Source organism: Pelophylax lessonae, assembly GCF_965119305.1.
Source record: "Pelophylax lessonae genome assembly, chromosome: 12".
Taxonomy (NCBI): domain Eukaryota; kingdom Metazoa; phylum Chordata; class Amphibia; order Anura; family Ranidae; genus Pelophylax; species Pelophylax lessonae.
Genome location: NC_138779.1, coordinates 8,834,333 through 8,849,956, shown reverse-complemented (window position 1 = coordinate 8,849,956; position 15,624 = coordinate 8,834,333). Strand labels below are relative to the sequence as shown.

At 48.1% G+C, this 15,624-nt stretch overlaps 1 protein-coding gene across 1 annotated transcript in view; it reads right to left on the bottom strand.

Moving 5' to 3' along the window:
- Nucleotides 1–15,624, bottom strand: part of CEP104 (centrosomal protein 104) — a 177,247-nt gene that overhangs the window by 18,346 nt on the left and 143,277 nt on the right. The window contains exon 20 of the mRNA XM_082273168.1: nt 5,513–5,580. Coding sequence (XP_082129294.1) covers nt 5,513–5,580 — 68 coding nt within the window. The remainder of the gene's footprint in view (nt 1–5,512; nt 5,581–15,624) is intronic.

The following is a 15,624-nucleotide window of genomic DNA, read 5'->3' as shown; positions in this document are numbered from 1 at the left end:
TCCTTGGTCCCTCCCATATCACTGCTCTCTCTCCTTATGCAGGGTGACTGGTTTTGACCCCACCCCTTCTGGGGTTTTCTGTAGTGGGTGGGGCCTGCTGGGTCCCTCCCATAGCTCTGCTCTCCTTGTGCAGGGTGGCTGGACACATCTCCACCTGTGTCCTGTAGTGGGTGGAACCTGCTGAGCCCATCCCACATCTCTGCTCGCTCTCCTTGTGCAGGGTTGCTGGTCTCATCTCCACCCCTGTCCTGTAGTGGGTGGAACCTGCTGAGCCCATCCCACATCTCTGCTCGCTCTCCTTGTGCAGGGTTGCTGGTCTCATCTCCACCCCTGTCCTGTAGTGGGTGGAAATTGCTGAGCCCATCCCACAGCTCTGCTCTCTCGCCTTGTGCAGGGTGGCTGGTCTCGTCTCCACCCGTCCTGTAGTGGGTGGAAATTGCTGAGCCCATCCCACAGCTCTGCTCGCTCTCCTTGTGCAGGGTTGCTGGTCTCGTCTCCACCCCTGTCCTGTAGTGGGTGGAACCTGCTGAGTCCATCCCATAGCTGTGCTCTCTCTCCTTGTGCAGGTTGGCTGGTTTTGACCCCACCCCTTCTGGGGTTTTCTGTAGTGGGTGGGGCCTGCTGGGTCCCTCCCATAGCTCTGCTCTCCTTGTGCAGGGTGGCTGGACACATCTCCACCTGTGTCCTGTAGTGGGTTGAACCTGCTGAGCCCATCCCACATCTCTGCTCGCTCTCCTTGTGCAGGGTTGCTGGTCTCATCTCCACCCCTGTCCTGTAGTGGGTGGAACCTGCTGAGCCCATCCCACAGCTCTGCTCTCTCTCCTTGTGCAGGGTGGCTGGTCTCCACTCCACCCCTGTTCTGTAGTGGGTGGAAATTGCTGAGCCCATCCCACAGCTCTGCTCTCTCTCCTTGTGCAGGGTGGCTGGTCTCCACTCCACCCCTGTTCTGTAGTGGGTGGAAATTGCTGAGCCCATCCCACAGCTCTGCTCTCTCGCCTTGTGCAGGGTGGCTGGTCTCGTCTCCACCCCTGTCCTGTAGTGGGTGGAAATTGCTGAGCCCATCCCACAGCTCTGCTCGCTCTCCTTGTGCAGGTTGGCTGGTCTTGTCTCTGCCCCATCCTGTATTTTTCTGTTGAGCGTGGGGCCTCCTGGGTCTCTCCCACAGCTCTGTGCTCTCTTCTTGTGCAGGGTGGCTGGTCTTGTCTCTGCCTCCTCCTGTATTTTTCTGTAGAGCGCAGGGCCTCCTGGGTCCATCCCATAGCTGTGCTCGACTGGTCTTGACTCCAACCCCTCCTGTCGTAGGGGGAACCTGCTGGTCCCTTCCCACAGCTATACTCTCTCTCCTAATGCAGGGGGACTGGTCTTGACCCCCCCCCCCCTCCTGTAGTAGAAAGAAGCCACTGGGCCCCACCCCACAGCTCTCCTCTCTTCTTATAAAGGTTGTCTGGTCTGGTCTCCACCCCTGTCCTGTAGTGCGTGGGGCCTGCTGGGACCCACTGGTCTTGACTCCAACCCCTCCTGTAGTTTTCTGTAGTGGGTAGAGCCTGCTGGCCCCTCCCACAGGTCTGCTCTTTCTACTTATGCAGGGTGGCTGGTCTTGTCTCCGCCCCTGCCCTATAGTGGGTGGAACCTTCTGGGCCCCTCCCACAGCTCTTCTCTCTGCACAGCCTTTGTACAGCACAGTGATAATGTCACCACTACATTCAGAAGGTAATATCTGTGCTTGCAAAGGCATTAGGTGCACACATAGTGGATTTACAGTCAGGTCTATAAATATTGGGACATTGACACAAATCTAATCTTTTTGGCTCTATACACCACCACAATGGATTTGAAATGAAACAAAATGTGCTTTAACTGCAGACTTTCAGCTTTAATTTGAGGGTATTTACAACCAAATCAGGTGAACGGTGTAGGGATTATAACAGTTTGTATATGTGCCTCCCACTTTTTAAAGGGTCCAAAAGTAATGGGACAGATTAACAATCATAAATCAAACTTTCACTTTTTAATACTTGGTTGCAAATCCTTTGCAGTCAATTACAGCCTGAAGTCTGGAACGCATAGACATCACCAGACGCTGGGTTTCATCCCTGGTGATGCTCTGCCAGGCCTCTACTGCAACTGTCTTCAGTTCCTGCTTGTTCTTGGGGCATTTTCCCTTCAGTTTTGTCTTCAGCAAGTGAAATGCATGCTCAATCGGATTCAGGTCAGGTGATTGACTTGGCCATTGCATAACATTACACTTCTTTCCCTTAAAAAACTCTTTGGTTGATTTCGCAGTATGCTTCGGGTCATTGTCCATCTGCACTGTGAAGCGCCGTCCAATGAGTTCTGAAGCATGTGGCTGAATATGAGGAGATAATATTCCCCGAAACACTTCAGAATTCATCCTGCTGCTTTTGTCAGCAGTCACATCATCAATAAATACAAGAGAACCAGTTCCATTGGCAGCCATACATGCCCACGCCATGACACTACCACCACCATGCTTCACTGATTAGGTGGTATGCTTTGGATCATGAGCAGTTCCTTTCCTTCTCCATACTCTTCTCTTCCCATCACTCTGCTACAAGTTGATCTTGGTCTCATCTGTCCATAGGATGTTCCAGAACTGTGAAGGCTTTTTTAGATGTTGTTTGGCAAACTCTAATCTGGTCTTCCTGTTTTTGAGGCTCACCAATGGTTTACATCTTGTGGTGAACCCTCTGTATTCACTCTGGTGAAGTCTTCTCTTGATTGTTGACTTTGACACACATACACCTACCTCCTGGAGAGTGTTCCTGATCTGACACACATACACCTACCTCCTGGAGAGTGATCTTCATCTGACACACATACACCTACCTCCTGGAGAGTGTTCCTGATCTGACACACATACACCTACCTCCTGGAGAGTGTTCTTGATCTGAAACACATACACCTACCTCCTGGAGAGTGTTCCTGATCTGACACACATACACCTACCTCCTGGAGAGTGTTCTTGATCTGACACACATACACCTACCTCCTGGAGAGTGTTCCTGATCTGACACACATACACCTACCTCCTGGAGAGTGTTCCTGATCTGACACACATACACCTACCTCCTGGAGAGTGTTCCTGATCTGACACACATACACCTACCTCCTGGAGAGTGTTCCTGATCTGACACACATACACCTACCTCCTGGAGAGTGTTCCTGATCTGACACACATACACCTACCTCCTGGAGAGTGTTCCTGATCTGACACACATACACCTACCTCCTGGAGAGTGTTCTTGATCTGACACACATACACCTACCTCCTGGAGAGTGTTCCTGATCTGACACACATACACCTACCTCCTGGAGAGTGATCTTGATCTGACACACATACACCTACCTCCTGGAGAGTGATCTTGATCTGACACACATACACCTACCTCCTGGAGAGTGTTCTTGATCTGACACACTTACACCTACCTCCTGGAGAGTGTTCCTGATCTGACACACATACACCTACCTCCTGGAGAGTGTTCCTGATCTGACACACATACACCTACCTCCTGGAGAGTGTTCCTGATCTGACACACATACACCTACCTCCTGGAGAGTGTTCTTGATCTGACACACATACACCTACCTCCTGAAGAGTGTTCCTGATCTGACACACATACACCTACCTCCTGGAGAGTGTTCCTGATCTGACACACATACACCTACCTCCTGGAGAGTGTTCCTGATCTGACACACATACACCTACCTCCTGGAGAGTGTTCCTGATCTGACACACATACACCTACCTCCTGGAGAGTGTTCCTGATCTGACACACATACACCTACCTCCTGGAGAGTGTTCCTGATCTGACACACATACACCTACCTCCTGGAGAGTGTTCCTGATCTGACACACATACACCTACCTCCTGGAGAGTGTTCCTGATCTGGCACACATACACCTACCTCCTGGAGAGTGTACCTGATCTGACACACATACACCTACCTCCTGGAGAGTGTTCTTGATCTGACACACATACACCTACCTCCTGGAGAGGGTTCTTGATCTGACACACATACACCTACCTCCTGGAGAGTGTTATTGATCTGACACACATACACCTACCTCCTGGAGAGTGTTCCTGATCTGACACACATACACCTACCTCCTGGAGAGTGTTCCTGATCTGACACACATACACCTACCTCCTGGAGAGTGTTCCTGATCTGACACACATACACCTACCTCCTGGAGAGTGTTCTTGATCTGACACACATACACCTACCTCCTGGAGAGTGTTCCTGATCTGACACACATACACCTACCTCCTGGAGAGTGTTCCTGATCTGACACACATACACCTACCTCCTGGAGAGTGTTCTTGATCTGACACACATACACCTACCTCCTGGAGAGTGTTCCGGATCTGACACACATACACCTACCTCCTGGAGAGTGTTCCTGATCTGACACACACACACCTACCTCCTGGAGAGTGTTCTTGATCTGACACACATACACCTACCTCCTGGAGAGTGTTCCTGATCTGACACACATACACCTACCTCCTGGAGAGTGATCTTGATCTGACACACATACACCTACCTCCTGGAGAGTGATCTTGATCTGGCCAACTGTTGTGAAGGGTGTTTCTTCACCAGGGAAAGAATTCTTCGGTCATCCACCACAGTTGTTTTCCGTGGTCTTCCGGGTCTTTTGGTGTTGCTGAGCTCACCGATGCGTTCTTTCTTTTTAAGGATGTTCCAAACATTTGATTTGGACACACCTAATGTTTTTGCTATCTCTCTGATGGGTTTTTGTTTTTTCAGCCTAATGATGGCTTGCTTCACTGATAGTGACAGCTCTTTGGATCTCATATTGAGAGTTGACAGCAAAAGATTCCAAATGCAAATAGCACACTTGAAATGAACTCTGGACCTTTTATCTGCTCCTTGTATATGGAAAAATGAAGGAATAACACACACCTGGCCATGGAATAGCTGAGCAGCCAATTGTCCCATTACTTTTGGTCCCTTAAAAAGTGGGAGGCACATATACAAACTGTTGTAATTCCTACACCTTTCACCTGATTTGGATGTAAATACCCTCAAATTAAAGCTGTAAGTCTGCAGTTAAAGCACATCTTGTTTGTTTCATTTCAAATCCATTGTGGTGGTGTATACAGCCAAAAAGATTAGAATTATGTCCATGTCCCAATATTTATGGACCTGACTGTATATGGCTATTGGGGAATTAATTTAACCAGAAACTTTAAGGGGGTCGTGTCATCGCTGCCCATCTCTGTACACTTGCAGCTGTCCAAATGTTCAGGGCGAGTCCTGAATGGGAATGATTCATGGTTTGCCAGCTACCTGCCCAGAAGTGTGGAAAAAAACACACATGCAGGTGTGTGTGGGGGTCATTTAGGGTGAAAGCCTGTAAATCGCAGCTGAATTCTTTATTTACATCAATGGATTCAAGAAAGGAGAAGAATACTTATTTGGTAAAGCAGGAAAGTCTTTTTATAGTATTATTGATAATAATTATTACCTCTTCTCCAGGTGTAAAGTTTTCATGGCACAAAGGACATCGGTTTGCCACTTTTTCTCCTTTAGCAGCTATAAAAGAATAATAAAAAGAATGAGCATGCGGAGAACTGCATTTCACATGAAATAATAGTAGTAGTAGTAGTGAGAAGTAGTATTTTTTTGAGCCACAGATATTGTTACAGAGCAGAAAAGGACATCACCAAACCGATTGATAAAGGAAGCTATCAAACATTTCTGAAAATGATAATTAGAATGGAGTTAATAAGTACACAAGCAGAAGTAATGTTGAACTCCAGGAAAATATTAAAAAACATAAAACGTTAAAATAACAGAATTTGACTGGATTTCAGCTCTTTTTGCAGCAGTATTGGGGGCAGGAATAGGCACGGACCAAGAATTTGGCATACATTTTCCAAAGTACAGACCTTAGAGAAGGACATTGAGGTACATTTAAAATTGCTCTTCCTTAGATCAGGGTCCCCAGAGATCCCCCCTAGCTAAGAGTCCCCAGTGCTCTCCCTTAGAGAAGGGTCCCCGGAGAATCCTTTAGAGCAGGGTCCCCATAGATCCCCCTTAGAGCAGGGACCCCAGAGATCCCCCCCTAAGAGTCCCCAGTGCTACCCCTTAGATCAGGGTTCCCAGAGATCCCCCCTACCTAAGAGTCCCCAGTGCTCCCCCCTTAGAGAAGGGTCCCCAGAGATTACCCTTTAGAGCAGGGTCCCCAAAGATCCCCCTTTAGAGCAGGGTCCCCATAGATCTCCGCTTAGAGAAGGGTCCCCATAGATCCCCCCTTAGGGAAGGGTCCCCAAAGATCCCCCTTTAGAGCAGGGTCCCCATAGATCTCCGCTTAGAGAAGGGTCCCCATAGATCCCCCCTTAGAGAAAGGTCCCCATAGATCCCCCCTTAGGGAAGGGTCCCCAGAGATTCCCCTTTAGAGCAGGGTCCCCATAGATCCCCCTTTAGAGCAGGATCCCCAGAGATCCCCCTTTAGAGCAGGATCCCCCTTTAGAGCAGGATCCCCAGAGAGCCCCCTTTAGAGCAGGATCCCCAGAGAGCGCCCTTAGAGAAGGGTCCCCATAAATCCCCCTTTAGAGCAGGGTCTCCAGAGATTCCCCTTTAGAGCAGGGTCTCCAGAGATTCCCCTAACATTATTATTATCCGATTCTTCTTAGTGGAGCTATAAGACATACACAAGGAAGCTGGGGCACTGAGACTGGGCAGGTTTAGAGGAGGATGTCCCGTTCTCCTCCTACTCTGAAGGTCAGGGCCTGGGGGCGGGTAAAGCACCTGATTGGTTGATGGGATGCCAACTTATAGACCCCAGGTCTCTCCGTAAAGATGCCCTATTCCCATTACAAGGGATGTTTACATTCCTTATAACAGGAATAAAAGTGATCAAAAAATCAAAAGGGAAAGTGTAAAAAAAAAAAAAAAAGTGGCTGCATCCCCTCATGCCCGCATACAGAAGAGAATGCATACGTAGGTCCCGCCCCCATATGTAAACCGCATTCAAACCACATGTGAGGCATCGCTGCGATCCTTAGAGTGAGGGCAATATTTCTAGTAATAGACCCCCACTGTAAATCTAAACTGGTAACCTTTAAAAAAATGTTAGAGTCGCCTATGAAGATTTTCAAGCACTGTAGTTTGGCGCTATTCCATGAGTGGGCGCAGTTTAAAAGTGTGAAGTATTTGGTATCTATTTACTTGGCGTAACTTCATCTTTTATATTTTACTGAACAATTGGGTTATCTATGGTGTTTTCTTGCATTAAAATACATTAAAGTGTATTTTTTTTCTAAAAAAATATTGTTTGAAAAATGACTGCGCAAATACCGTGTGACATTAAAAATTGCAACAACCACCATTTTATTCCCCAGTGATCTCTGCTAAAAAATATACACTGCTAAAAAAAAAAAAAAAAAAAAAAAATTAAAGGAATACTTTGAAAACACATCAGTTCTCAATGAAGGAAAATATCATGCTGGATATCTATACTGGTATGGAATGGGTAATGTGTTAGGACCTATACTGGTATGCACTGGATAATATGTTATGATCTATACTGGTATGGACTGGGTAATATGTTAGGAAGGAAAGGATGCACCATCTTGCCGTGGAAATGAAAATTATCACCCTACAAAGGGCTGAATTCAAAGACACCCCGAAAATCAAAGTGAAAAAATGATGCAGCAGGCGAGTCCACTTTGCTGAAATTTCATTGCAGGACCTCAGAATGGTCCTCAGTAGTTTGTATGGCCCCCATGCTTGTATGCATGCCTGACAATGCGGGGAATGCTCCTAATGAGACAATGGATGGTGTTCTGGGGTATTTCCACCCAGATCTGGACCAGGGCATCACTGAGCTCCTGAACAGACTGAGGTGCAACCTGGCAATGTCAGATGGACCAAAACAGAATGTCCCAGAGGTGTTCTATTGGATTTAGGTCATGCCAGCGTGGGGGTCATTCAATGGTATCAATTCCTTCATCCTCCAGGAACTGGCTGCATACTCTCACCACATGAGGCCGGGCATTGTCGTGCACCAGGAGGAACCCAGGACCCACTGCACCAGTGTAGGGTCTGACAATGGGTCCAAGGATTTCATTCCAATACCTAATGGCAGTCAGGGTGCCATTGTCTACCCTGTAGAGGTCTGTGCCTCCCTCCATGGATTTGTCTCCCCAGACCATCACTGACCCACCACCAAACCGGTCATGCTGAACGATGTTACAGGCTGCATAACGTTCTCCACGGCTTCTCGAGACCCTTTCACGTCTGTCACATGTGCTCAGGGTGAATCTGCTATCATCTGTGAAAAGCACAGGGTGCCAGTGGTGGAGCTGCCAATTCTGGTGTTCAATGTCAAATGCCAATCAAATCCACAGTGCCGGGCAGTGAGCACAGCGCCCACTAGAGGACATCAGGCCCTCAGGCCACCCCAATGAAGTCGCTTTCTGATTGTTTGGTCAGAGACATTCACACCAGTGTCCTGCTGGAGGTCATTTTGTAGGGCTCTGGCAGGGCTCATCCTGTTCCTCCTTGCACAAAGGAGCAGATACCGGTCCTGCTGATGGGTTAAGGACCTTCTACAGCCCTGTCCAGCTCTCCTAGAGTAACTGCCTGTCTCCTGGAATCTCCTCCATGCTCCTGAGACTGTGCTGGGAGTCGGAGACACAGCAAACCTAGCAATGACATGTATTGATGTGCCATCCTGGAGGAGTTGGACTGCCTGTGCAACCTCTATAGGGTCCAGGTATGGCCTCAAACTACCAGTAGTGACACTGACCCCCCTCTATAGGGTCCAGGTATGGCCTCATGCTACCAGTAGTGACACTGACCCCCCTCTATAGGGTCCAGGTATGGCCTTATACTACCAGTAGTGACACTGACCCCTCTATAGGGTTCAGGTATGGCCTCATACTACCAATAGCGACAATGACCCCCTCTATAGGGTCCAGGTATGGCCTCATACTACCAGTAGTGACACTGACCCCCTCTATAGGGTCCAGGTATGGCCTCATACTACCAGTAGTGACACTGACCCCCCCTCTATAGGGTCCAGGTATTGCCTCATGCTACCAGTAGTGACACTGACCCCCTCTATAGGGTTCAGGTATGGTCTCATACTACCAGTAGTGACACTGACCCCCTCTATAGGGTCCAGGTATGGCCTCATACTACCAGTAGTGACACTGACCCCCCTCTATAGGGTCCAGGTATGGCCTCATACTACCAGTAGTGACACTGACCCTCTCTATAGGGTCCAGGTATGGCCTCATACTACAAGTAGTGACACTGACCCCCTCTATAGGGTCCAGGTATCTCCTCATGCTACCAGTAGTGACACTGACCCCCCCTCTATAGGGTCCAGATATGGCCTCATACTACCAGTAGTGACACTGACCCCCTCTATAGGGTCCAGGTATGGCCTCATACTACCAGTAGTGACACTGATCCCCCTCTATAGGGTCCAGGTATGACCTCATACTACCAGTAGTGACACTGACTGCCTCTATAGGGTCCAGGTATGGCCTCATACTACCAGTAGTGACATTGACCCCCTCTATAGGGTCCAGGTATGGCCTCATACTACCAGTAGTGACACTGACCCCCTCTATAGGGTCCAGGTATGGCCTCATACTACCAGTAGTGACACTGACCCCCCTCTATAGGGTCCAGGTATGGCCTTATACTACCAGTAGTGACACTGACCCCCCTCTATAGGGTCCAGGTATGGCCTCATACTACCAGTAGTGACACTGACTTCCCTCTATAGGGTTCAGGTATGGCCTCATACTACCAGTAGTGACACTGACCCCCCTCCATAGGGTCTAGGTATGGCCTCATACTACCAGTAGTGACACTGACCCCCCTCTATAGGGTCCAGGTATGGCCTTATACTACCAGTAGTGACACTGACCCCCTCTATAGGGTCCAGGTATGGCCTCATACTACCAGTAGTGACACTGACTTCCCTCTATAGGGTTCAGGTATGGCCTCATACTACCAGTAGTGACACTGACCCCCTCTATAGGGTCCAGGTATGACCTCATACTACCAGTAGTGACACTGACCCTAGTCAAATGCACAACTAGTGAAAAACAGTAAGAAAAAATGAGTAGGGAAAATATATATAATGTTTGGGGGCTCTGAGTAATTTTCTAGCAAAAAAATATGAATTTTACATGTAGAAGAGAAAATGTCAGAATTGGCTTGGGTGGTGGCAAGTGGTTAATGGTAGGCATTCCCTGGGCAGGCCTACAGTTTGTTTGCTAGTGTCCAACCCTCTTGTAGGCAGCAGTATAACCCAAAAGGTGAAGAGCCCTAGGGTCCCTCCATGGACCCCAAAACATGTTTTGACTTTCACTTTAAGAGACATCCCCTTACTGTTCACAAACTTGGTTTTCAAAAACCAACAAAGGCATCTGAAACCCAGAGAGCAACGCAGCTGGTGGAGGTCAATTGTGTAAGTGGACGCACCCAGACCTCTGTGAATTCAGTCACTGTAAGGTTGGAAGGACTTGGATGGATGTCCATTTGACTGCAAGGAGATGAGGAAACTCTTAGAGAAGAGTGTGTGAGACACGCCTGTGATTATTGTATGACTGGTGGAGGGGTGCCAGGGTGTGGGGGCACACTCTCCTGCCAGCTGAAGGCACATGTCTAACTGCTGGCTCTATTCAGAACTTTCTTTTACAGCTCTCAGTGCAGACAAAATGATTCATGGAATGGCCCCAGAGATGGTGGAAGAAGCCAACCTGCCATGCGGAATTAAACCAACATGACAGACAATGAAGCTGCTGTAATGTGGTGGCAGATTCATCCAGGTCATCATGAGGAGCACTGGGCCTGAGGTGTCAGCCCTGGATGAAGAGGTGACCGTCACACATGGTCAGGTCACTGCTTACTTGGTGCAGATTCACAAATTAACCCCTTCTGAACCAGAAGATTTTCCTCCCTTAATGACCAGGCCATATTTTGCGATTCGGCACTGCGTTACTTTAACTGACAATTGCGCGGTTGTGCGACGCTGCACCCAAATAAAATTGATGTCCTTTTTTTCCCACAAATAGAGCTTCCTGGTATTTGATCACCTGTGCGATTTTTATTTTTTGCGCTATAAACAAAAAAAGAGTGACAATTCTGAAAAAAAAAAAAAATTATATATATTTTTCACATTCTGCTATGTGACATTCTCAAAAAAAAAAAAAAAAATTAAAAAATCTAATTTTTTAACATTTTAGGCCATTTTGTTTTCTGCTACATATTTTGGGTAAAAAAAAAATCCCAATAAGCGTATGATTGGTTTGAGCAAAAGTTATCGCGTCTACTAACTACGGGAAAGATTTGTGACATTTTTATTATTTTTTTTTTTTTTACTAGTAATGGCGGTGATCCGCAATTTTTAGCGGGACTGCAACATTGCCGGGGGACAGATCAGACCCCTAATTGACATTTTTGGGGGGATCAGTGAAAAAAAATGGATTTTTGTAAAATCTTACCGTAAAATCCTTTTCTCTTAGCTCATTGACAGACGTAGTCCTCGGTGATACAGCACCTTCGGGTTATGTTGCCTCCACAGGAGCAGGACTAGACAGGAAATTAAAATGCTCTGGCCACACCCTAGGGGCAGTCCCAGAGGGTATATCCTCTCTCTCTCTGCCTCAGCAAATCAGTTATGTCAAAAAGCAGTCTTTAGAGATTTTAACCCAACCCAACTCAAAAACAGAGGGGCGGGGACTACGTCTGTCAATGAGCTAAGAGAAAAGGATATTACGGTAAGATTTTACAAAAATCCATTTTTCTCTATCGCTCATTGACAGACGTAGTCCTCGGTGATACAGCACCTTCGGGACGTCCCAGAGCAGTATCACAAATGAGGGGTGGGAAAATGAAAATCAAATCCCAATCTAGAAGGCCCAACCGGTGCCAACTAGAAGTTTACAATGCTCATCCTTAATGATGAGACTCAACAAAAAAGAAAAAAATTCTTTTTTTTTTTTTCAAACAGAAAAAAACCCTCGAGGTAGACCACCGGTCTCCTCAAATTGCGGCCTGCAAAACCTTGCGGCCAAATGAGGCATCCGCCGATGCCGTCACATCAATTTTATAGAATTTTGTAAAGGTATGTACCGACGACCAGGTGGCCGCCTTACATACCTGGACCACTGACGCCTGATGGCGAAAGGCCCAGGAAGTACTGAGCGCTCGAGTGGAGTGCGCCCTAACAGGGAACGGAGGACTCTGACCCTTAATAGAATAAGCCTGTACCACCGTTTGTCTAATCCATTTGGCAATGGTCGCGGCAGATGCAGGCAAACCCTTTCTGGGGCCATCCGTGATCACAAAAAGTGAATCCGTCTTACGGAATGATTCCGTAGCTTTCAGGTATACCCTGATTGCCCAAACCACATCTAAGGAATGCAACGCATGTTCCCGATGATGCTTGGGCTGAGGACACAAGGAAGGTAGTACAATATCTTCATTCAGATGAAAATCTGAAACCACCTTAGGAAGAAAGGATGGCTTAGGATGAAGTACTACCTTATCCCTATGAATCACTAGGTATGGGGACTGGCATGATAATGCAGCCAGTTCTGACACCCTGCGAGCAGAAGTGATAGCCACCAAGAAGGCCACCTTCTGGGATAAAGTAAGCAAGGGAATCTCCCTGATGTTTTCAAAGGGAGGTTTCTGTAGAACCGACAAAACCAAATTAAGATCCCAGGGCGGTAAGGGCGCGCGGACTGGTGGAGCCAGGTGCCGCACCCCCTGGATGAAATTCCGCACCAAGGACTTGGTAGCTAAAGGTTTCTGAAAGAAGATTGCTAATGCTGAAACTTGACCCTTGATGGTGCTCAAGGCTAGCTTCTGCTCAACCCCTTGTTGCAAAAAAGCCAATATTCGAGTCACCGAATAGGTACGTGGAGGAAATCCTAAAGATTCGCACCACGCAATATAAGTCTTCCATGTGTGATAATAGACCTTGCTAGAAGTCGCTTTCCTTGCTTTAATAAGGGTAGGAATGACTGAAGCTGACAAACCTCTGTCCTTCAGTACTTGGGTCTCAATGGCCAGGCCATTAAAACCAGCGACTGTAAAGCACGATGGTAAATTGGTCCTTGAGACCACAGACACTCCCTGAGACGAAGTTCCCACGGAACGTCTGCGACTAGCATGTCCAAGTCGGCCAGGCCGGCTTGACGAGGCCAGCCTAGAATTTCTAGGACCACTGGCGCTGATTGGATCTGAACCAGGCGTCCCTAGAGGTATCTGGCCCCGACCATCCGAGAAAGTCTGGTCGTTTTCTGTTCCCACACATTTATCAGATACCTGATTGCTATCAGGAAGGGTGATCTTTTCTGGTTGAACCTCAGGGACCGAAGTCACCCGACTAGAGGCTTCTTGGCCTGTCTGGTCAACCAGATCCGATTCCTGTGAGGCATTGGGACTAATCTTAGGAAAAGGTAAAGGAAAAGATCTATTCAGGGAACGGTAACTACCGCTTCCTGTAGTACTTAAATGTTGGAAGGGAAGAATCGCACCGGTAGTAGTAGTTGATGCTCGATCTAATGTCCTGAATACCGGTGAAAACGTCCCCCCACCCTGAAACCGGGTGGGGGCGCACCTTCAGGCTGTGTACTCCTTTGCTTCGGGTTTGGCTGAGTTGGTCCTCTGTTTGTCCGACCAGCCCTTCTTGAACCCTCCAGGAGGAGTCTTGCCTTTCCCGCTTGTTCCAGCCGGGCGCCCTTTATGGGCGGTAAAGAAAGGTCCTCGCTTGTTGCGAGGTCCCTTAGCTTTTGCAGCCTGTGGCAAAAAAGTGCTCTTGCCCCCAGTGGCATCCTTAATGATTTCATCTAGGGTGGCCCCAAATAGACGATTCCCCTGAAAGGGGAGATTTGTCAAGGTCTTTTTGGAACCTAGGTCAGCTGACCAGCATTTTAACCACAGCACACGTCTGAGGATAACCGCTGACATAGATGCATGCCCTAATAGGGGAGTAGTGTCCAAGGCTGCGTCACAGATAAACTGTAGCCCTTGTATAATCTGTTCCATCAAATCAGATGTCTCCTGGGGAATATCTTTTCCCCTAAGGTCTTGGCGTACCATTCTCGCCCATTCCGTAAGTGTCTGGAAAACTAAACCAATAACAATTACTGGTCTAAAAGCTGACCCTATCAGAGAGAAGATGGTGCGGGACTCTGCTTCCATCTTTCGATCCACCGGATCCTTAAAGGACGAAGTGTCCTCCACTGGGATAACCGTGGCTTTATTCAGCCTGGAAATAGGTGGATCCACCACTGGTGGTACCGTCCATTTCTTAATGATGGATTCCTCAAACGGATAGCGTCTAGCAATACGCTTGGAAATAGTAAAGGTACATTTAGAATGCTCCCATTCTCCTTTAATTTTATTACCAAAACACTTGGGTACAGGAAAAACCTTCACCGTTTTGATGGGCTTATTAGTACCAAAAGGAATCTCTGTTTCAGTTGCCTCTGCCGGTAAAACCTCAAGTTTTAAGGTTTCCTGCACTGCCACAACTAGTGCGTCCACCAATGCTTCTTCCTGAATTATAGCGGGAGAAGAAACGTCCTCCTCACTGTCTGAGGGAGCTTTACCTGAGGTAACAGCCCTTGCAGAGGGACCTGCAACTGCAGTGACCATCTCTGAATCTGAGTCAGAGGTGTCAGATAGTATAGGGGTAGGCGGGGGTCGCTTCCTTGACCCTCGTCCCTGACAGGCCGCCTCCACCCGAGCCACCATAGACTCCAAAATTGCTGTAAATGCCTCTACACTCTGTGCACCGGCGGGTCCCGTGGCCCCCTCGAGGGAAACAGGTGGGGGAATATGTGTGGCAGGGTCCATGATAATTCCAGTCACTTCCTGGATAATATAAATTCAAAAATAAAAAACTTTTTTTTTTTTTTTCCGACCCCCAGCGCCACAAAAGCCCCTTAGTGTTACCTGCTAGGGATCCCTATCGATCGAGAGAGAGAGAGATAGACCCCCAGGCTCACCACTTGATGCTCAGAGTTTAACTGCAACAGGTTACAGCGCTGTCTTGACAAACAGGAAGTCTTTTGGCTGGCTGCCCAGGAAGAAAGGAGGCGGCTCCGCCCCTCTGCACGCCTTCCGGCGCCTCCCCTAGCTCCACGAGGTGTTTGGATCACCTCAAACATGGCCGCCCCCATGCTGGAGACACGAGGTTACGCCAAAATGGCGGCTCGTGCAATCCAGCAAAAAAAATGGCGGCGGCCTGTACTGAATAGCGGTGTGCTGCAGGGCACACAACACTCTCTCTGCATGGGGATTTGGCGTGGTTGGCGGTACCGGCCCTGGCGGACCGCATGGCCGTTCGGAAGGCCTGCTTATAGCTGGAGATCTGATTTAGGAAGGCAGTCTACATGTCCGTGGCTTCTGACTGGTAGGTACCTTATTCTTATCACAGTAAGATTCCCAGAATGCCACAGATTACAATCTTTAAAACATGTATACAATTAGATTGTTAGCTCCCAAACCAAGCCTCCTGGCTCTTTGCACATAAAATCACACTCAAAGTAGGGGGATCTGTGTCATGTTATAGGATAGAGGGGGACTCTATCTTAC